At 33.8% G+C, this 15,394-nt stretch overlaps 2 protein-coding genes across 5 annotated transcripts; both read left to right on the forward strand.

Moving 5' to 3' along the window:
* Positions 1–3,889: 3,889 nt before the first annotated feature.
* LOC107632117 (putative CDP-diacylglycerol--inositol 3-phosphatidyltransferase 2) lies at positions 3,890–7,892 on the forward strand. The gene is made up of 11 exons (XM_016335775.3): positions 3,890–4,084; positions 4,844–4,985; positions 5,363–5,447; positions 5,544–5,593; positions 6,008–6,047; positions 6,192–6,236; positions 6,328–6,393; positions 6,506–6,620; positions 6,722–6,778; positions 6,881–6,979; positions 7,596–7,892. The coding sequence occupies exons 2-11, from the start codon at positions 4,907–4,909 to the stop codon at positions 7,653–7,655; spliced, it is 696 nt and encodes a 231-aa protein (XP_016191261.3). The 5' UTR covers positions 3,890–4,084; positions 4,844–4,906; the 3' UTR covers positions 7,656–7,892.
* Positions 7,893–11,454: 3,562 nt separating this feature from the next.
* On the forward strand, positions 11,455–15,082 carry LOC107632116 (PPR containing protein). Of its 4 annotated transcripts, none has more exons than XM_016335771.3 (9): positions 11,455–11,592; positions 11,870–12,053; positions 12,152–12,254; positions 12,348–12,680; positions 12,787–12,949; positions 13,416–13,539; positions 13,821–13,877; positions 14,168–14,413; positions 14,664–15,082. In XM_016335771.3, exons 2-9 carry the CDS (start codon positions 11,880–11,882, stop codon positions 14,763–14,765), a joined length of 1,302 nt encoding a protein of 433 aa, XP_016191257.1. In that variant the 5' UTR covers positions 11,455–11,592; positions 11,870–11,879; the 3' UTR covers positions 14,766–15,082. The 4 variants fall into 4 exon arrangements, with proteins under 4 accessions (XP_016191257.1, XP_016191256.1, XP_016191259.1 ...); XM_016335770.3 differs by having other exon boundaries at positions 11,459–11,592; positions 11,741–12,053; XM_016335773.3 differs by having other exon boundaries at positions 11,461–11,592; positions 11,879–12,053.
* Positions 15,083–15,394: the final 312 nt, after the last annotated feature.

The following is a 15,394-nucleotide window of genomic DNA, read 5'->3' on the forward strand; positions in this document are numbered from 1 at the left end:
CATTTAAGCACAATACAGAGGTTTAATTTAGTCTTTATCTTTCTCTAATGCAGCCTAACAGCATAACAAAATACCAAAATACCTAAATGAGTTGTGCAATAAATGTGTACGACGTTTATGTACAGCCTAAAATATGCAAAAGCAATTATAGTAAGAGAATCATGGTGAAGTAGAATATATGACAATGTGATTATTATTTTTTTTTTTTGACAGAAATGTGATTATTACTATTACAAGTTTGCACAAATGACAATAACAAGTAAATATCAGCTAGGTTAACTGTAAAGGAATAGACTAAAACTACAATATAACTTAAAAAATATTAAGTGAATAAATTATTTTTATAATTAAGTCTAACTAAAATTATTTTCTTCCTCTTATATCTCTTTTTTTTCTTTAACTAAACTATTTAGTTATTAATTATTAAGTTATTAAACTAATTTGATTAAATTTAATTACTCAAATAACTTATATATTACATCATGGTATAATTTAAATGTGTTTATTATATAAAAAAACAAGTAAAGAACTTACATTGTTATTCAATTATGTGTATATATGCTATCACATTATTTACATTATTAAGGGATTTAAATTTTCTAAAATATTCTTATCACTGATAGATTAGGTTGATTAAAAAGAAATCAGATTTTTTTCTTCCCTACAAATACAAATAATTTGTTGAATTTTTTTTTGAAAGATAATAATAATATTTTATTTAACAGAAAAATAAATATAATATCCAACAAGACAAGAAAAATAAAAAAAGAGAATTTTCAAATATTCACAAACAGGTGAAATTATAAGAAGAAAATAACATAGAAAAGTAAATAGAAAAAAATTTTTTTGGGACATTATGCATAAGACAAAATAGATAGCTCATGGTTCAACTTAAGCAATGTTGCTACTTGCTAGCATTTTCTACTGAGGCTCCTTGACATGCTCAAAGACTCGCTGACACCTCTCCTTCCAAATATTCCAAGCTATAATCAAAATCAGTCGAGTTATATGAGAGTTTGTTCCCTGAAAATCAGTTTGTAACACCAAATCCCTCCACAAATCGAAGAACAAGGAACATCTAGGGTCTAAAATTAGGTAAGGTAAAAGACTCTTCTTCCACATTAAATTAGCGTCTCCACATAAAAATAGACCGTGCATGAGTGATTCTGGAACTGACTTACAGATTGAACAAATTGCCAAAGTGGATGGGAACTGCTGGTGGATGAGAAGCAGAATGGGAAGCTTATCATGGAGGATTTTTCACGCAAAGAGCAAAATCTTGTGAGGAATTTTCAGTTTCCATAAATGTCTCCAAACTAGTATCTGTTGCATGAAGTTCGGACAAAATTCAATAAAAATATGGTAAAATTGGTAAGCAATCTTGTACCCTGATGCAACATCATATGTTTCTACTCTGTTCATCACCTATTGAATTGTGTCTTCACCTTCTCCTGTAGTTATGGAGAGGATTCGCGGAGTAATATTTAGAGGAAAAAGATTTGAGATTAATGTTTAGTTCCACTATTTATTTGACAAAAATAGGTCTTTCACCCATAACAGATGGTAACTATTTGATAGTAGTACCGCAGATAGTGGAACAGTGAAGGGGCAAGGAGGAGGGAGCCATGGTTCATTGAAGATTTGGATATCGCCAGAACTTACTTTCTAACTAATGTTTTTCTCTACAACTCGATTGCATCCCTTCAAGAATACTTTGTCAACTCTAAGAAGGTAAGATTCCTACTTCTGCTGTAAGGATATAATTAAATCTGAAGTATTTACCTTTAAGTATTCTAGAAAGAAGAGAGTTAGATTGAGTTGTGATTTTTTAGCACTGTTTACCCAAAAGAGCCAAATTTTTAGCTTTGAGATCTTTGAAACTAGACTCGTCTTCTTTCTTAGGCCTAGTCATCTTATCCTAGCTAATCCACACCATTTGATATGCCTTCACCAACTGCTCAGAGTAATACCTGTCTTCCTCCATTAGATAACAAGCACATTTTCCATCCTTGTGTCGTTTTAAAAACCCTATCTTTGATTGGGTTGAATATGGCTTTTTTAGAGCGGTTGACAAGGAAATGTAAACCCAAATATTTAGTCTGTGCACCTATGTGAGAAATATTTAGTTGGACTGCTAAGGAGATTCTAATCAACACCAGAGTGTTATTACTGAAAAACATGGCCAATTTATTAAGATTAATTCTTTGCCCACTGAAACTCTCATAAGATTCCAATAATTCTAGAATAGAGACACAAATATTTTCCAAGGTTTTACCGAATAGAATAGAATCATCACCGAAATAGCAAGTAATTTATAGTTGAGCATCTTCTGTTTATCTAAATTTTTCGAATGGGATTGTTTTGCTCTGCTTTGTGTAACAAGAAGGAAAGTCCTTCTTCACATAATAAGAACTGAAAAGGGGATAAATGGTCACTTTGACGGATGCCTCTATTTGATTTAAAAAAAATCATAGAGTTGACCTTCCACAACAACAGAATAAGAAACAAATGTCATCAATTCACGAATCCAGTCAATGAATCTCGATTCAAAATCCAACTTCTCCATAAGATACCATAGAAAATGCCACTCCACCCTGTCATAAGCTTTACTCATATTAAACTTGAATGTCATTTTATATTCCAAGCCTCGCTTCTTTTGTTTAAGGTAGTTCATATATTCGTGTGCTATATATAAGAATGTTATAAAAAATAAGTCTCCCTTTTAAGAATGTACTCTGAATTGGGCTAATTACCTTGTTCATACACCCTTGGAGTATGTGGACCAGCACCTTCAAAATGATTTTGTAGACAATAAAGGACAAACTGATGGGCCTTATCTAAGTCATACCACTCGCATATGTGACCTTTGGTATTAGACAGATATTTGTGTGGTTAAAACTTTTTAAAATTCTACATCCAGCAAAAAATTTTCTCACAATTCAAAACACGTCTTCTCCCACTATATCTCAGTAGAATTGGAAGAATTTAGCCGTTATATCGTCCTCTTTCGGTGCACTTTGAAGGTAGATACTAAAAATAGTTCTTTTCACCTCTTCCATAGAAACAAGTTTTTTGAGCCTACGGTTCTGCCTGATTGAAAGATATAAAATATTCTTAAAGTAGTCATCAGTCACCTTAACAATATCAGCATTGGTTGTTGCTATATCCTTATTATTGCATATGTCATATCTTATTTCTTTTGATTCTAGATTTAAATTTTCGACGGAAGAAGTTTGTACTTTAGTCTCCTTTCTTCAGTCATTTAATTCTAGATTTGTATTTCCAATAAAATTTCTCGTACAAATATACTTTTTCAAGCCGCTTTTAAGCTCAAGTAATTCAGTGTCTTCCATTATGTCTTATATCCGTTTTTATTCTAAAAAAATAGTAACTTCTACATTCTCTTTTTTAGAATTAATAGAGATATTCTTTTGACCAATTAATATCTAACTAATTTAAACTTCTAAAATAATCTAAATATCACTGAATCTTCTATATCTGAATTTCAGACCTCATTAATCAAGTTACGAATTTAATTTTTACCATACCAGTAAAATTAAAACTTAAATCTCCTTTTTTATCTCTCTCTCTGATAGTCTAAATTGTTGCACTATACTTCATACAAAATATATACTTTGCAATTTGCACCTGCCACAAATATTTAATATAATTATTTTTTATCTAAAAAATTTTGCAAACACATCTAAAAGAAAAGTTGATAATCAGATTACTCTATTACTATTAATTATAATTATATTATATATATAAAAAAAAATCAATCACATATAAAATATATATTAAAATATAAAATATAAATTAAAAATTAATTATACGGCACATATTTTTATATTCAAATACATTAACAAATAACCAATAAGCCTTAACTTTGAAAATAATTACAGAAAAGACCAAAATCGAATGCATACTTTGGTCATTGGAGTAATAGCGCATTAATCGGTTGTCACAACCACCCCAGGCACCATCCTACCTCCGTCGCCATCCGCCAACCGTTGCCATTGGCCTTGCGCCGCCTTACGCCTCTCAACTTTTCCGTCGCATCAGCCGTCGAGTTACCGGCCTTCCAGTGAGTTCTAATTCTCATTTACTCTGAGCTGCAATATTTTTTTTTTCGGTTTTGTTCTTCTGATGTTGATGCTGGTTGTGCTTTGAAGCTCTTCCACAATTTTTCGTTTAGCGTTCTCCAATTGGCATTCTGTTTCTCAGTTTATTAAGATAATAATTATTTTGGCGTCATTTTTTTGTTAATCGGAACAATCTACGTTGCTCACTTCGCCCGTTTCGCCAATCTAACTGTCGTTCCTCCGCCATACACTCTCTATCATTCCTCCGCCATACACTCTCGCCGGTATCCTAATTCTTGCTCTTCCTTTTCTTCCATCTTCTACTCCTTTCAACTACGTTGTTCCTTTTGCTCTGGTTTCCATTGCGTTTAGATATAGAGTTTGAGTTCTCGTGAGTCTCTTGCATTTTTAAGTTTCGTGTATCATAGAAAGGGAATGGTAGGGCACTTTACTTGTTTGCCAGCAATTTCTGATTTGTCTTTTGTAAGATTTTCCACCAGTGGTAAGTTTGAGCTAATAATTATTATAATCTTCGATTAATCGATTTGGTTTTTGAGATTTTGGGAGATAATTAACCTACAAAGTTCTTTTATCTTTGTTGATTGGAGTTTTTTTTTAAAATGGGATTTGAGAAAGTTCATTATGTGAAAAATTGATGTGTTGGTCTATGAGATGATTTTGTTTCCTTATTTAATCTGTCTTTGAATGAATAGCTATGTTCTGATATGGTTGACTTTTGCATCATGTTCATGTATATGCAGGTGTATATCTGATTTTGCCAATCCTATACTCTTTATTCAACTTTACAATACAAAGGAGCTTCAATGGCCAAGAAACCTGGACCAAAACCTGGATCAAAACCTAGTAAATTGTCTGTGTACCTTTATATTCCTAATATCATAGGTGGGTATTTGATTATTCTATACTATGTTTTGTTCTCTCATGCATAATTACATATTGAAGAAAATATGTTTCAGTGCTTGTTAAGTTGATTAAAATTATGGGAGTCATTCAACTTCGATAAAGGACTCACCAGTAGAATATTGCGGAAAATCTACACTTACAACCTTTGCCTCATTTGGTTTTTGGAAAACATAAATCCTCGACAACCTTTCCTTGGGGCTATTAATTGGATTGTACCATGTGTTTGCAACTGAATTTTCAAGCAAAAGGATGTTACTCAAGGGCAATAGAGTTAAACAAATTTATCTCATGTCTAGAGTCTGTTGTTTGTAATTCATAATGGGTACACTATATTTACCAAGTGTGTGATGATGCAGGATATACCCGGGTTCTTTTAAACTGCTTTGCTTTCCACGTATGTTTTACAAACAAAATATTGTTCTCTATTCTCTATTTTTTCAGGTGGGGTACAATTTTATGCACTTTTTCTAGTTTTGAACCTTCTCTTCTTTAATGCTATGGGATCTGAAGCGTAATCTAGCTATTTTCTGTTGTCAGCTTTGTATGTGATGCTGTGGATGGCTGGGCTGCTCGCAAATTCAATCAAGGTATAATTTCCTGTAGTGGTCATACCGTCATACCAATTTTATTCTGTTATATAATTCTTTGAGGAGTGTTATGTACACATTATCTCTTTCTTGTTCTAGTTAATTGAGAAGGTCATTACAATTTGTTTTGCTCATATGATGGTATTAGTGTTGACTGTTTGTCCTGTACATTGTTTAGCCTTTAGGCAAGAAAGAAAAAGGAGGGGTGATATATGTCATAAGTATAAAGTTTGGCTGAACTGGTATGATTAGACACTGTTTTAGAAGATATTAGGTTCAAAAGACTTGGGGGCTTCGTGGCATGCCTTAACCATGGAATGGGACAGCATTTCCTCTTTAGTAACTTGTTTAAAAAAGTAACTATTCTATATAATAAATAAATAATTAAATAGCAATCTTGTTTTCTTGATTCAGTGTCAACCTTCGGAGCTGTTCTGGACATGGTTACGGACAGGTTTCTCTCTCTCTCTCTCTCTCTCTCTCTCTCTCTCTCTCTCTCTCTCTCTCTCTCTCTCAAGCCAAAGAAATGTGTTGTTATAGTTCTTTGCATTGTTTGATTTTTGTGTTATTTGAATTAATGTGGCTTCCTTAATATCAGAATTAGCACTGCTTGTCTACTTGTTGTTCTTTCCCAAGTTTACAAGTAAGAGTTTTCTCCTTTTTAACTGTTCATCATTTGCTGTCATTTAAGCATGGGCTTGTAAACCTGACTTTTATGGTGAATTTGTGTAAAGGCCTGGCTTAGTCTTCTTGTCCTTGCTAGCTTTAGATATTGCTAGCCACTGGCTTCAAATGTACAGGTAATGCATGTAAACTTTGTACTTTTTCCCCCCTCTATGCAAATTTTATGATTCTGCATTTGCAGGTTTGATTTGATGGATTTCTTTAGCTGTGTTTTTATTTTAAATGCAGCACTTTCTTGATGGGCAAGGCTAGTCATAAAGATGTAAAAGACAGTAGTAACTGGCTTTTCAGGTTATATTATGGCAATAGGATGTTTATGGCTTACTGTTGTGTCTCATGTGAGGTAACTGTAATACTGTCTCCTTGAAATTTATTTATTTTATTTAACTTTTGTGTAAAATGTTTTTAATTATATTTTTTGTTCTTATCCTTTATATTCTGCAGGTTCTTTACTTAATCCTGTTTTATCTTTCGGAGAATCATACAGAGAAATTGATGGATGTAAGTGCTCTCAGTGACTCATAAATGTTGTCAGACTATCTTAGGATGACTAGAAGGTTCTGTTAGATCATCTGTTCTCAATTGTCTTTTATTTTATTTCAGGTTTTAGCAACAAATCTGCAAAAGATATCAATACTCTCTTTTCTAATCGCAACAAGTTTAGTTGGGTGCACAATCAAGCAGCTTACAAATGTCATTCAGGTTTGTATATGATTCATTTATGCAAGATATTCATATGGTGGTTGAAATTTTTTTATATTGTTTGGTTTGGAATATTCTTTTAAGCATCGCAATTATGGAAGATTTGGAGGTTTCAAAGGTTTTCAAAAAAATTCTTTCTACCACCACATGTAAACAGGTTTTGTGGTTTGCCAGTACAAAATTTTCAAAGTGGACTCGAATCAAGTCTTAGTTATGTATCATGTAGCCAATGTTGACATCGGTTCAGTTTGCACTTTGCAGTAGGCAAGTTAATATCTAGGATTGACAATAATCTGAATGTAATTTGGATGCAGCATATATTTAGTTATTAGCAAGTTTAGTTTATCCACAGAACACACCTGCTTAAGTTTAGATGTATGAACATGAGTAACTTTACATGATAATGTTTTAAATTAATAGTTACTAGTTGACCTAGATAGTTTAGATGTTATCAGTCTAGTCATAAACAGAAAGTTCTGGAATTGATTTATTCGTTAACTTGCACTTATTTCCAATTCCAACGAGCATGCATGTGAATATGTGAAGCTTCTCTTCTGATGTTTTAGGTGTCAATTAGTTTAAATCCTGAAATCTGCCATAAAACCCTTGTTTTCAGCTGAAGACAGCAGCAGATGCATGTGTGCTTTATGACATCGACAAAAAACACAAGCAGTGATGTTCCATCCATGGCTATGAATCTCTTGCCTTTGCCATTTATGGAGTTTGAGCTCAGTGTAACTAGACTACTAATACAGAATTAGTATCGTAAATGTAGTTGAGTTTAGATTGCCTTTAATTTTAATTATTTGTAATTAAAGAAATAGAGAAGTGGTGAGGTGAATTAGAGAAGCTGTCAGGTTGTAAGCAATTCTTATAACACGGTGTTCATTGCATTTTTGATACTTTTTTGTCACCTTTCACAGTTTCCTATTTTAACTTGATGCAAGGTTCTCAGGTTTTAGAAAAAATAAATAAAATAAAATTAGAATCCTTAATATCGAGTTAATATTAAATTTAGTCCTAAAAAAATCAACTTCACATTGGTTTGATTTTTGTAGTAATTTTTTGCTGATATATCACAGTTAGGAATATGATCCGTGACAAACATGAACTGTACACAATGGAACAAAAGTTTTTGAAAAGTTGATTGTAAGCTTTAATAATAATTTTTCTTAGGATTTGTTGGTGTATATACTTAGAAAGTTGAGAGATAATTTGAGGATTTGGTAAAATTATGGAGTGGAAAGATAATTTATATATATAATTTAATAAAAAAATTATTTATATACTAAATTTAAATATATGTATAATTTAATATATTTTAAAAATAAAATATGCCTTTTGTTTTAACGTTTTTGAAAATATTTAAAATTATTTCTAACATTTAATTTGATTCAATTTTATTCTTATAAAATAGTTTTAATTTTATCCCTACCATCAAATTTTTAATCGTTAACGGTTAATCATTTTTTTTTTCAAATTTTAATCCCAAATACTCTCCATTTCTATTACTCTAACCCTCACTCTCACTCCCTCACCGTCACTCTCATCACTCCGCTTCGGGTTCGCCGCCCTCGTCCTCCCTTTTGCTTCCGCCTCTGGTTCGTCCTCCCCTTCGCCTCCGCCTCTGGTTCGCCTTTCTCGCCGCTTCGGATTCGCCACCCTCGTCCTCCACTCCGCCTCTGGTTCGCCCTCCCCTTTGCCTCAGCTCGCGTTCGTCCTTTCCTCCGCCTCTGGTTCGTCCTTCCCTCCGCCTCGGATTCGCCGCCCTCGTCCTCCTTCCGCCTCCGCCTCCGCCTCTGGTTCACCTTCCTCTCCACCTTGGCTAGCGCTCGTCCTCCCCTCTGCCTCCATCTCTGGTTCGCCCTCCCCTCCGCCTCAGCTTGTGCTCGTCTTCTCCTCCGCCTTCGCCTCTGATTCGTCCTCATCCACCATTCCCATTCCGCCTCTAGTTGTGCCTCATCTCTCTTCTCCTTCTGCTCTCTATTTCTCTTGTCAAGCTTATTTATTTTTTTGAAAATAAAAAATATTTGCTGTTATTGTGTGTGAGAGTGGAGATTTGGTAGTTACTGCTGCGATGGGGTTGAGTTTGGTGATGAGTGAAAAAATGGCGAGAAAAGCTGTGGTGAAAATGATGAAATGAGGGGGTGCAGGGGAGTGCATGTGGTAGGGGTGGCAGGCGGAGGAGTCTGCTCCGTCCCGCCAAAAACCCGTCCTTTAGCGGCTGGCGGACTTGACAAGCCAAATCTTTTTTTTTTTTTTAATTATTAAGTATTAAATAATATAAATTATAAAAAAATATATTAAATAATATATATAATTTCACAATTATTTTAATAAATTTATAATTTGTAAAGACATAAAAAAATTATAATTTCTAAATTTATAAACATTAAAATTTTTATAATTATAAATATGTAATAAATATAATCATAAATCAAGTTTTTTGAAATAAAATAATAAAACTAGCCTTGTCTAAAGTAAAATAAATATTGTCCAAAATATATAATTAAAATCTACAAGTTTAGAACATAATCAATCAAACGTAAAATATAATCTAAAATATTAAATTAGAACATCTTCAGAAAAATCTTACGTCCAGCCGAGAAGCCCGTCCTGTCCCGCCAAAATCTACGGTTTAAGTAGTGCAGGTTAAGCAGACTTTTGATGTGTGGCGGTCTCAATTTTTCAGTCCAGTTCGCCTTTTTTGGCGGGTTATACGTGTCAGTCCGACAGATTTAGACCCGTTTGCTACCTCTAGATGTGATGAGGGGGTGGAAGGGGTGTCAGAGGACTAAATTCCTCTTTTTGGTCCATGAAATTCACGCGATTATCCATTTTGGTTCTCAAAATTTAAAATTACTTATACTAGTCCTCTAGATTCAAGTTCGGGCACCAATATGGTCCCTTAACTCTTTTTGGCGATGACTAGACAAACGGAGTGCTGAGACGACACCTTCCTTGCCACGCTGGATGATGAGTAAACGATGTCGTTTACCCTTGGTGTCCAAACAAATCAGAAATAAGGAATAGTGGAGGTAGAGAAGAAGAAGAACTTTATTTTGGGCCTCCATCGTTTCTTCTCCCTTCATATACAAAACGATGACATTTCTGACTTGTTTGGGTGCCAAAAGTAAACGACGTGGTTTACTTATCATCTATCGTGGCAGGGAGGGCGCTATCTCAACACTCCGTTTGCCTAGTCATTGCCGGAAAGAGTTGAGAAACCACATTGGTGTCCAGATTTGAATCTGGAGGACCAGTACATGTAATTTTGGATTTTATGGACCAAAATGAATAATCGCGTGAATCTCAGGGACTAAAATGGGGATTTAGTCGGTGTTAGAGAGGTGAAGAGTTGGAAGGTATGAAATTGGTTCGCGTTAGATAAGAGAAGATTAAAAGTGGAAATATGGGGAAATTAAAGTTCAAAAATGGTGTTTGGGGAAATATGGATTTTTTTTATTTTATTTCTGAAAAAAAAAATTCTATTTAAATTTCTAATGTTTTAAAATCGTCTCAACTCAATGTTGTCCCACCGTTAGTAATCTGTTAACAGAATTGACGTTAAGACAAAATTGAAACAATTTTAAAACATTAAAGACTTAAATAGAGTAAGAACGTTGACGACTTAATTATCTACAGTAAAAAATTGATATTATTAAAGGATAAAATTAAATTTTATTTTAAAATTAAAAATAAAATTTAACTAAATTAAACATTAAAAAATTTTGGTATATTAGAGACAAAATGTATAATTTATAATTTATTATATACGTACGATGTTTTTTTCTCACAAGTTTATGTACTAATTATTCTACGTATATTTTATGATGAGTAAAAATTTTTAAGAGTAAAATTTTAAAAAATAAATTTATTTAGAATAAAAATAATGTGATTAAGTGTAATTTATTTAGATGTTATTAAAAAATAATTGAATAACTACATATTGTAAAAAATTGATATTATTAAAAAATAAAAATAAAATTTATTTTTAAGTTAAAAATAAAATTTATTTAAATTAAACATTAAAAAATTCGATACATTATAAATAAAAATGTATAATTTATACTTATTATTATATATGTATAATACTCTTTTTTTTTAAGTTTATCTACTAATAAATCTAAATATATTTTATGATAAATAAAAATCTTAAATTTGTAATACAACTCATTTAATTAAAATTTATTTTTATTTTACATAATTTGATAATTTTTTTAAAATAATATATTTTTTTTTTGTAATATTTTTTTATTTAAATCTTTAAAATTTTAAAATTATTTTAATTTTATCCTATGATCAATTTTATTAATAAATTTTTAACAATAAAATAATATTAAGATAATTTTAAAATATTAAAAATTTAAATAAAACGAATTAAATATTTAAAATAATTTTAATACTTATTTTAAATATGTGGACAAAAACAATACTTTACATGGAGTATACATAGCAAGGAAAAAACCGAAAGAGAAAGAGGGGAGAAGCTAAGGAGGTGGGTCTACAGCGGGCGTGTGTAAAAACTAAAACCACAAGTAAAGGTTGAGTGGACTGTGGAGCGGAGAATCGGAGTTAGGCTTGGGTACTGCTTCGAGCTTCAGAAACCTCAGGTATGGTCTCAACCTCAGCTTTGGACTCCTCTCTTCTTTTTTGTTTTTTCCTTCCTCCTCCGTATAGCCGTTAAATCCCTCCTTCGCACTCTCTCTCTCTCTCTCTCTCTCTCTCTCTCTTCATGGCTTCTCTCCAACCCATTTTCAGTGATCACCATCACCTTCATCTGCACACGCATGAGCAACTGCTTCATTCACAACAACAACCACCACCACAACCTCTTCCACCTCCTCCATTTCACTTCAAACTGATTCTTAATTATTATTATTGAAAAAGAAAATACAGAATGGGGACTAGGGTTCCGGTGCAGCACTACAACCTCAACTCACCCTCTTCCTTCATCGAGAGTCCCCTCCACGTTCTCAACGCTGTCGACGCCAGAACCGCCGCCCCCTCCCCCATTGACCACATCGCCGCCCCCACCCCGGACCCCGCCACACACGATTCTGCCGCTGCCGTCGTGAGTGCTGCTCCACTTTTCTTCACTTTCTCTGCATTGCATTCAAGAATAAAAAATAAGAAAGCTTTTCATTCGGTTTCTTCTCACTATTCTTGTAGGACTGCATGAACGAGTCCCATAGGAGTTGTTTTGACGAGGATCGCTCAAGTCTGGAGACTAACGAGTCATCCAGGGGCACTTATGATATCTTAACCATTGAGGGTAAAATCATGTAGCTTTTGGTTTGTTAAATTAGATTCTGTGTGGAAATCTTGAGTTTGAGGTGAACTGATTTTAGCTCAACTTGGAGGTTAGATGTTTCGCCTATAGAGACAGCAAGGGCGAGGTTTCTGCAAATAGTTGTGGATCATTTTATCGATGATCATGTGATTGAAGTGGCTGATTCAGAGGCTGATTATTCCGGCCAAGACAAGCTGGATAAGAGAAGGAACAGGGAGATACAGTATGAAGGGGACCCGAATTTCGCTCTGCCTTTGATGTATGTGGCCAATATGTACGAGACTTTAGTGAATGATGTTAATATGAGGCTTGCTTCCTTGAATGGTATTCGCGAGAAGACGATTGGGGTAGCCCTTGAAGCAGCTGGTGGTTTGTATAGAAGACTGGCTAAGAAGTTTCCTAAAAAAGGTTAAATGATAATAATTATTATAATAACTTTTACCCTTTGCATTCAGAAGAAATTTGGTTGATAGCTCCCTCTTTTGTGCAATTAACAAGGGTTGCTCCTTCACAGGACCGCGTACATATAAGAGAAGAGAATTGGCAACTTCTATGGAAACAAGGACAAGGTTCCCAGAACTAGTTATACAAGAAGAGAAGCGAGTTCGATTTGTGGTAGTTAATGGTTTGAAAGTTGTTGAGAAACCAAATACCATGTCAATTGATGATGCTGAATGGTAAGCTGAGTGTTGTAGTGTTCATTTTGTCTTTCCTTCTATATTCTTTTAACTGCGCCGGGGCCTTCCTGGATGTGAAGTTTTATATAGGTAAAAGTGCATAATAATATTTGTTTTTCCCTTAGCAGAATATCTGTTTTTGGTTCATTCAAGCATTAATGTGCTTTCCCTCACAATTCCTTTAAAAATTGGATGCATAGAACAATTGCAATGGAATAAATTGATAAATTCACGTGGTGGCATTATCTTGTAGGAAATGTAGGTTTTCTTTGCAATTTTAAGAAAGTATATTTATGATGATGTTGGATCTGCTGATAATTTGCTTCTACTGTTCCGAATGTTGATTATTGCTTTATTCTGAAGCTGCTGACAAGTCTAATATGAAAAATGATAAACTTAAGAATGAGCATTTGTTTGAGCCTTCAGGGAGTGCACACTTGGTTTGATTTGTTTTGATCGTTTTTAGGTTTAAGAGATTGACAGGTCGGAATGAAGTAGCTATCTCAGCTGATGACTATAAATTTTATTCTCCAAGACACAAGTTTCGGCGTGCTGCATCAATTTCACTTTCCAATATCCCTGATATCCCTGTAAGTATGATGTGCTCCATTTTGGTGAATAAAGTGATCCTTGTAAGATATCCAAAAATATAAGCAACTTCCGACTTTGTTTTTGTTTGCAATGTCTAACTAGCATGCTCTGGCTCTGAACATGATGTGTTTTATCATCTGCTTCCACTATGGTACTGATTGCTGTGTAATGAAACTAATTCTGTTGAGTGTGATAATTTAGAGATTGAATAAATTGTAATTGCTGCAGTTATTTACATTCAAACTTTAACTAGTGTTTCACGGTTATGACTTGTTAACAGAGTTTCCCTGGAGCTGACAATTCTTCTACATTAGCTATTAATCAAGGATTTCGCTCAGTAAGTAATTATATATATGTATGTAGGTATTTGGTTCTTGTTTTGTCTTCAGATGAGATGGTTGGTGATTGCTGTATCTTTTCTTTGGATGGTTATTACATTAAATTTAAGTATCTTCTCTTGTATCATATATAAACTATAGTTTGATTATGCTATATGTTGCTTTGGTTGTGCTTGGATGGATCTTGATTCTCGGGGCTTTTTTTCCCCTTGCCACTTCTTTTTTATATATTTTATGGGAGCATCAACATAACATCGGAACTTTTTTTTCCCGACCACAAAATCAACAGCAAACCCCGACCAAACATCACTTGCAATCATTGCCACATCAACCTCAGTTTCACGCAGTTCTCCAGAACAATCAAGCTATGCACCAAAGTCCACATGCAGGGCCCTATTCCCATAACCATCAAAGTGGTCCGCCGTCCCACCTGTCGGAAATATCTCATGCTCACCAACCAACATCAATATCCCAACACATGAATTGCTTACAACCACTCACAGGTGGCCATGTTGGAGGACGCTTGCACATGCTGGTAAGCTTATTTGATGGTGAAACTTCTTTTTATCAGATGAGAATTCCAAATTCTTTTTTCCACCTCCAAAACCTAGTAGACAAACTAATGCATGTCATTTTGTGTAATTTATCTTATTGCTGGAGTCTGGGCTAGTACTCACTACTCAGCTTCTAAATTGTGTGCTCGGATGTCTATCTTTGAAATACTTGAGCATGATAAGTGCTTCATCATCATTTTGCTCATTTATATCATGTTGCTTATGGTGCAGCCACCAACCCCTGCAAAATATTGTGATGAATGTGGGGCTCCATATCTGAGGGAAACATCCAAGTTTTGTTCTGAGTGTGGTTCAAAGAGGTTAGGAATCTGAACAAGTTTTTGCTAGTTCATTGACAAATTGGGGCTGATCACTGGTAGCATCTTTACATTTCAAGTGTAGTTAGCTTAATAGGTAGAAAAGAGTGCAGATTTTACTTGATAGCTCATAGGTGTAATCCGAGTAAATCTTTGTAGATATCTGTATTGGGTTTGGCTTTTTGATGTTGTAAGTTGTAACAGAATGTTCAGAAATGACAAAATGGTAGGTTACTAAGTTATCATACAAAGAATCCAAGTGTACTCTAGCAATTATTGCTGATTTAGCAGTTCAAGTTCTATGAAGATCTATTTTGGTGGTTTTCGTCTTCATTGGTTTTTCGTCAATCAAAAAGTGAAAAAACTACTATGGATATAGGATGGTACAATGATAAACAATGTTGATTGGTTTGGAAATCTGAAAATTTGGTTTGTTGAAATGGTTTCAAAGATCGCTTAACAGAAGCAAGCGTGGCAGCTCGAACCGAAATATTAAGAGATGATGACCCAAAAAATCCGTTTTAGATAATTTTCTTTAACCAAACAATAACTTGTCACAACCATATAAAGTAAACTACAACCCAAGGTGATACATAAATTTTTACATTTTCCTTTAACGAAGATAACTGTTCCTTCCAAATTATA

The sequence above is a fragment of the Arachis ipaensis genome, chromosome B3 (genome assembly GCF_059453495.1).
Source record: "Arachis ipaensis isolate K30076 ecotype BB chromosome B3, ASM5945349v1, whole genome shotgun sequence".
Taxonomy (NCBI): domain Eukaryota; kingdom Viridiplantae; phylum Streptophyta; class Magnoliopsida; order Fabales; family Fabaceae; genus Arachis; species Arachis ipaensis.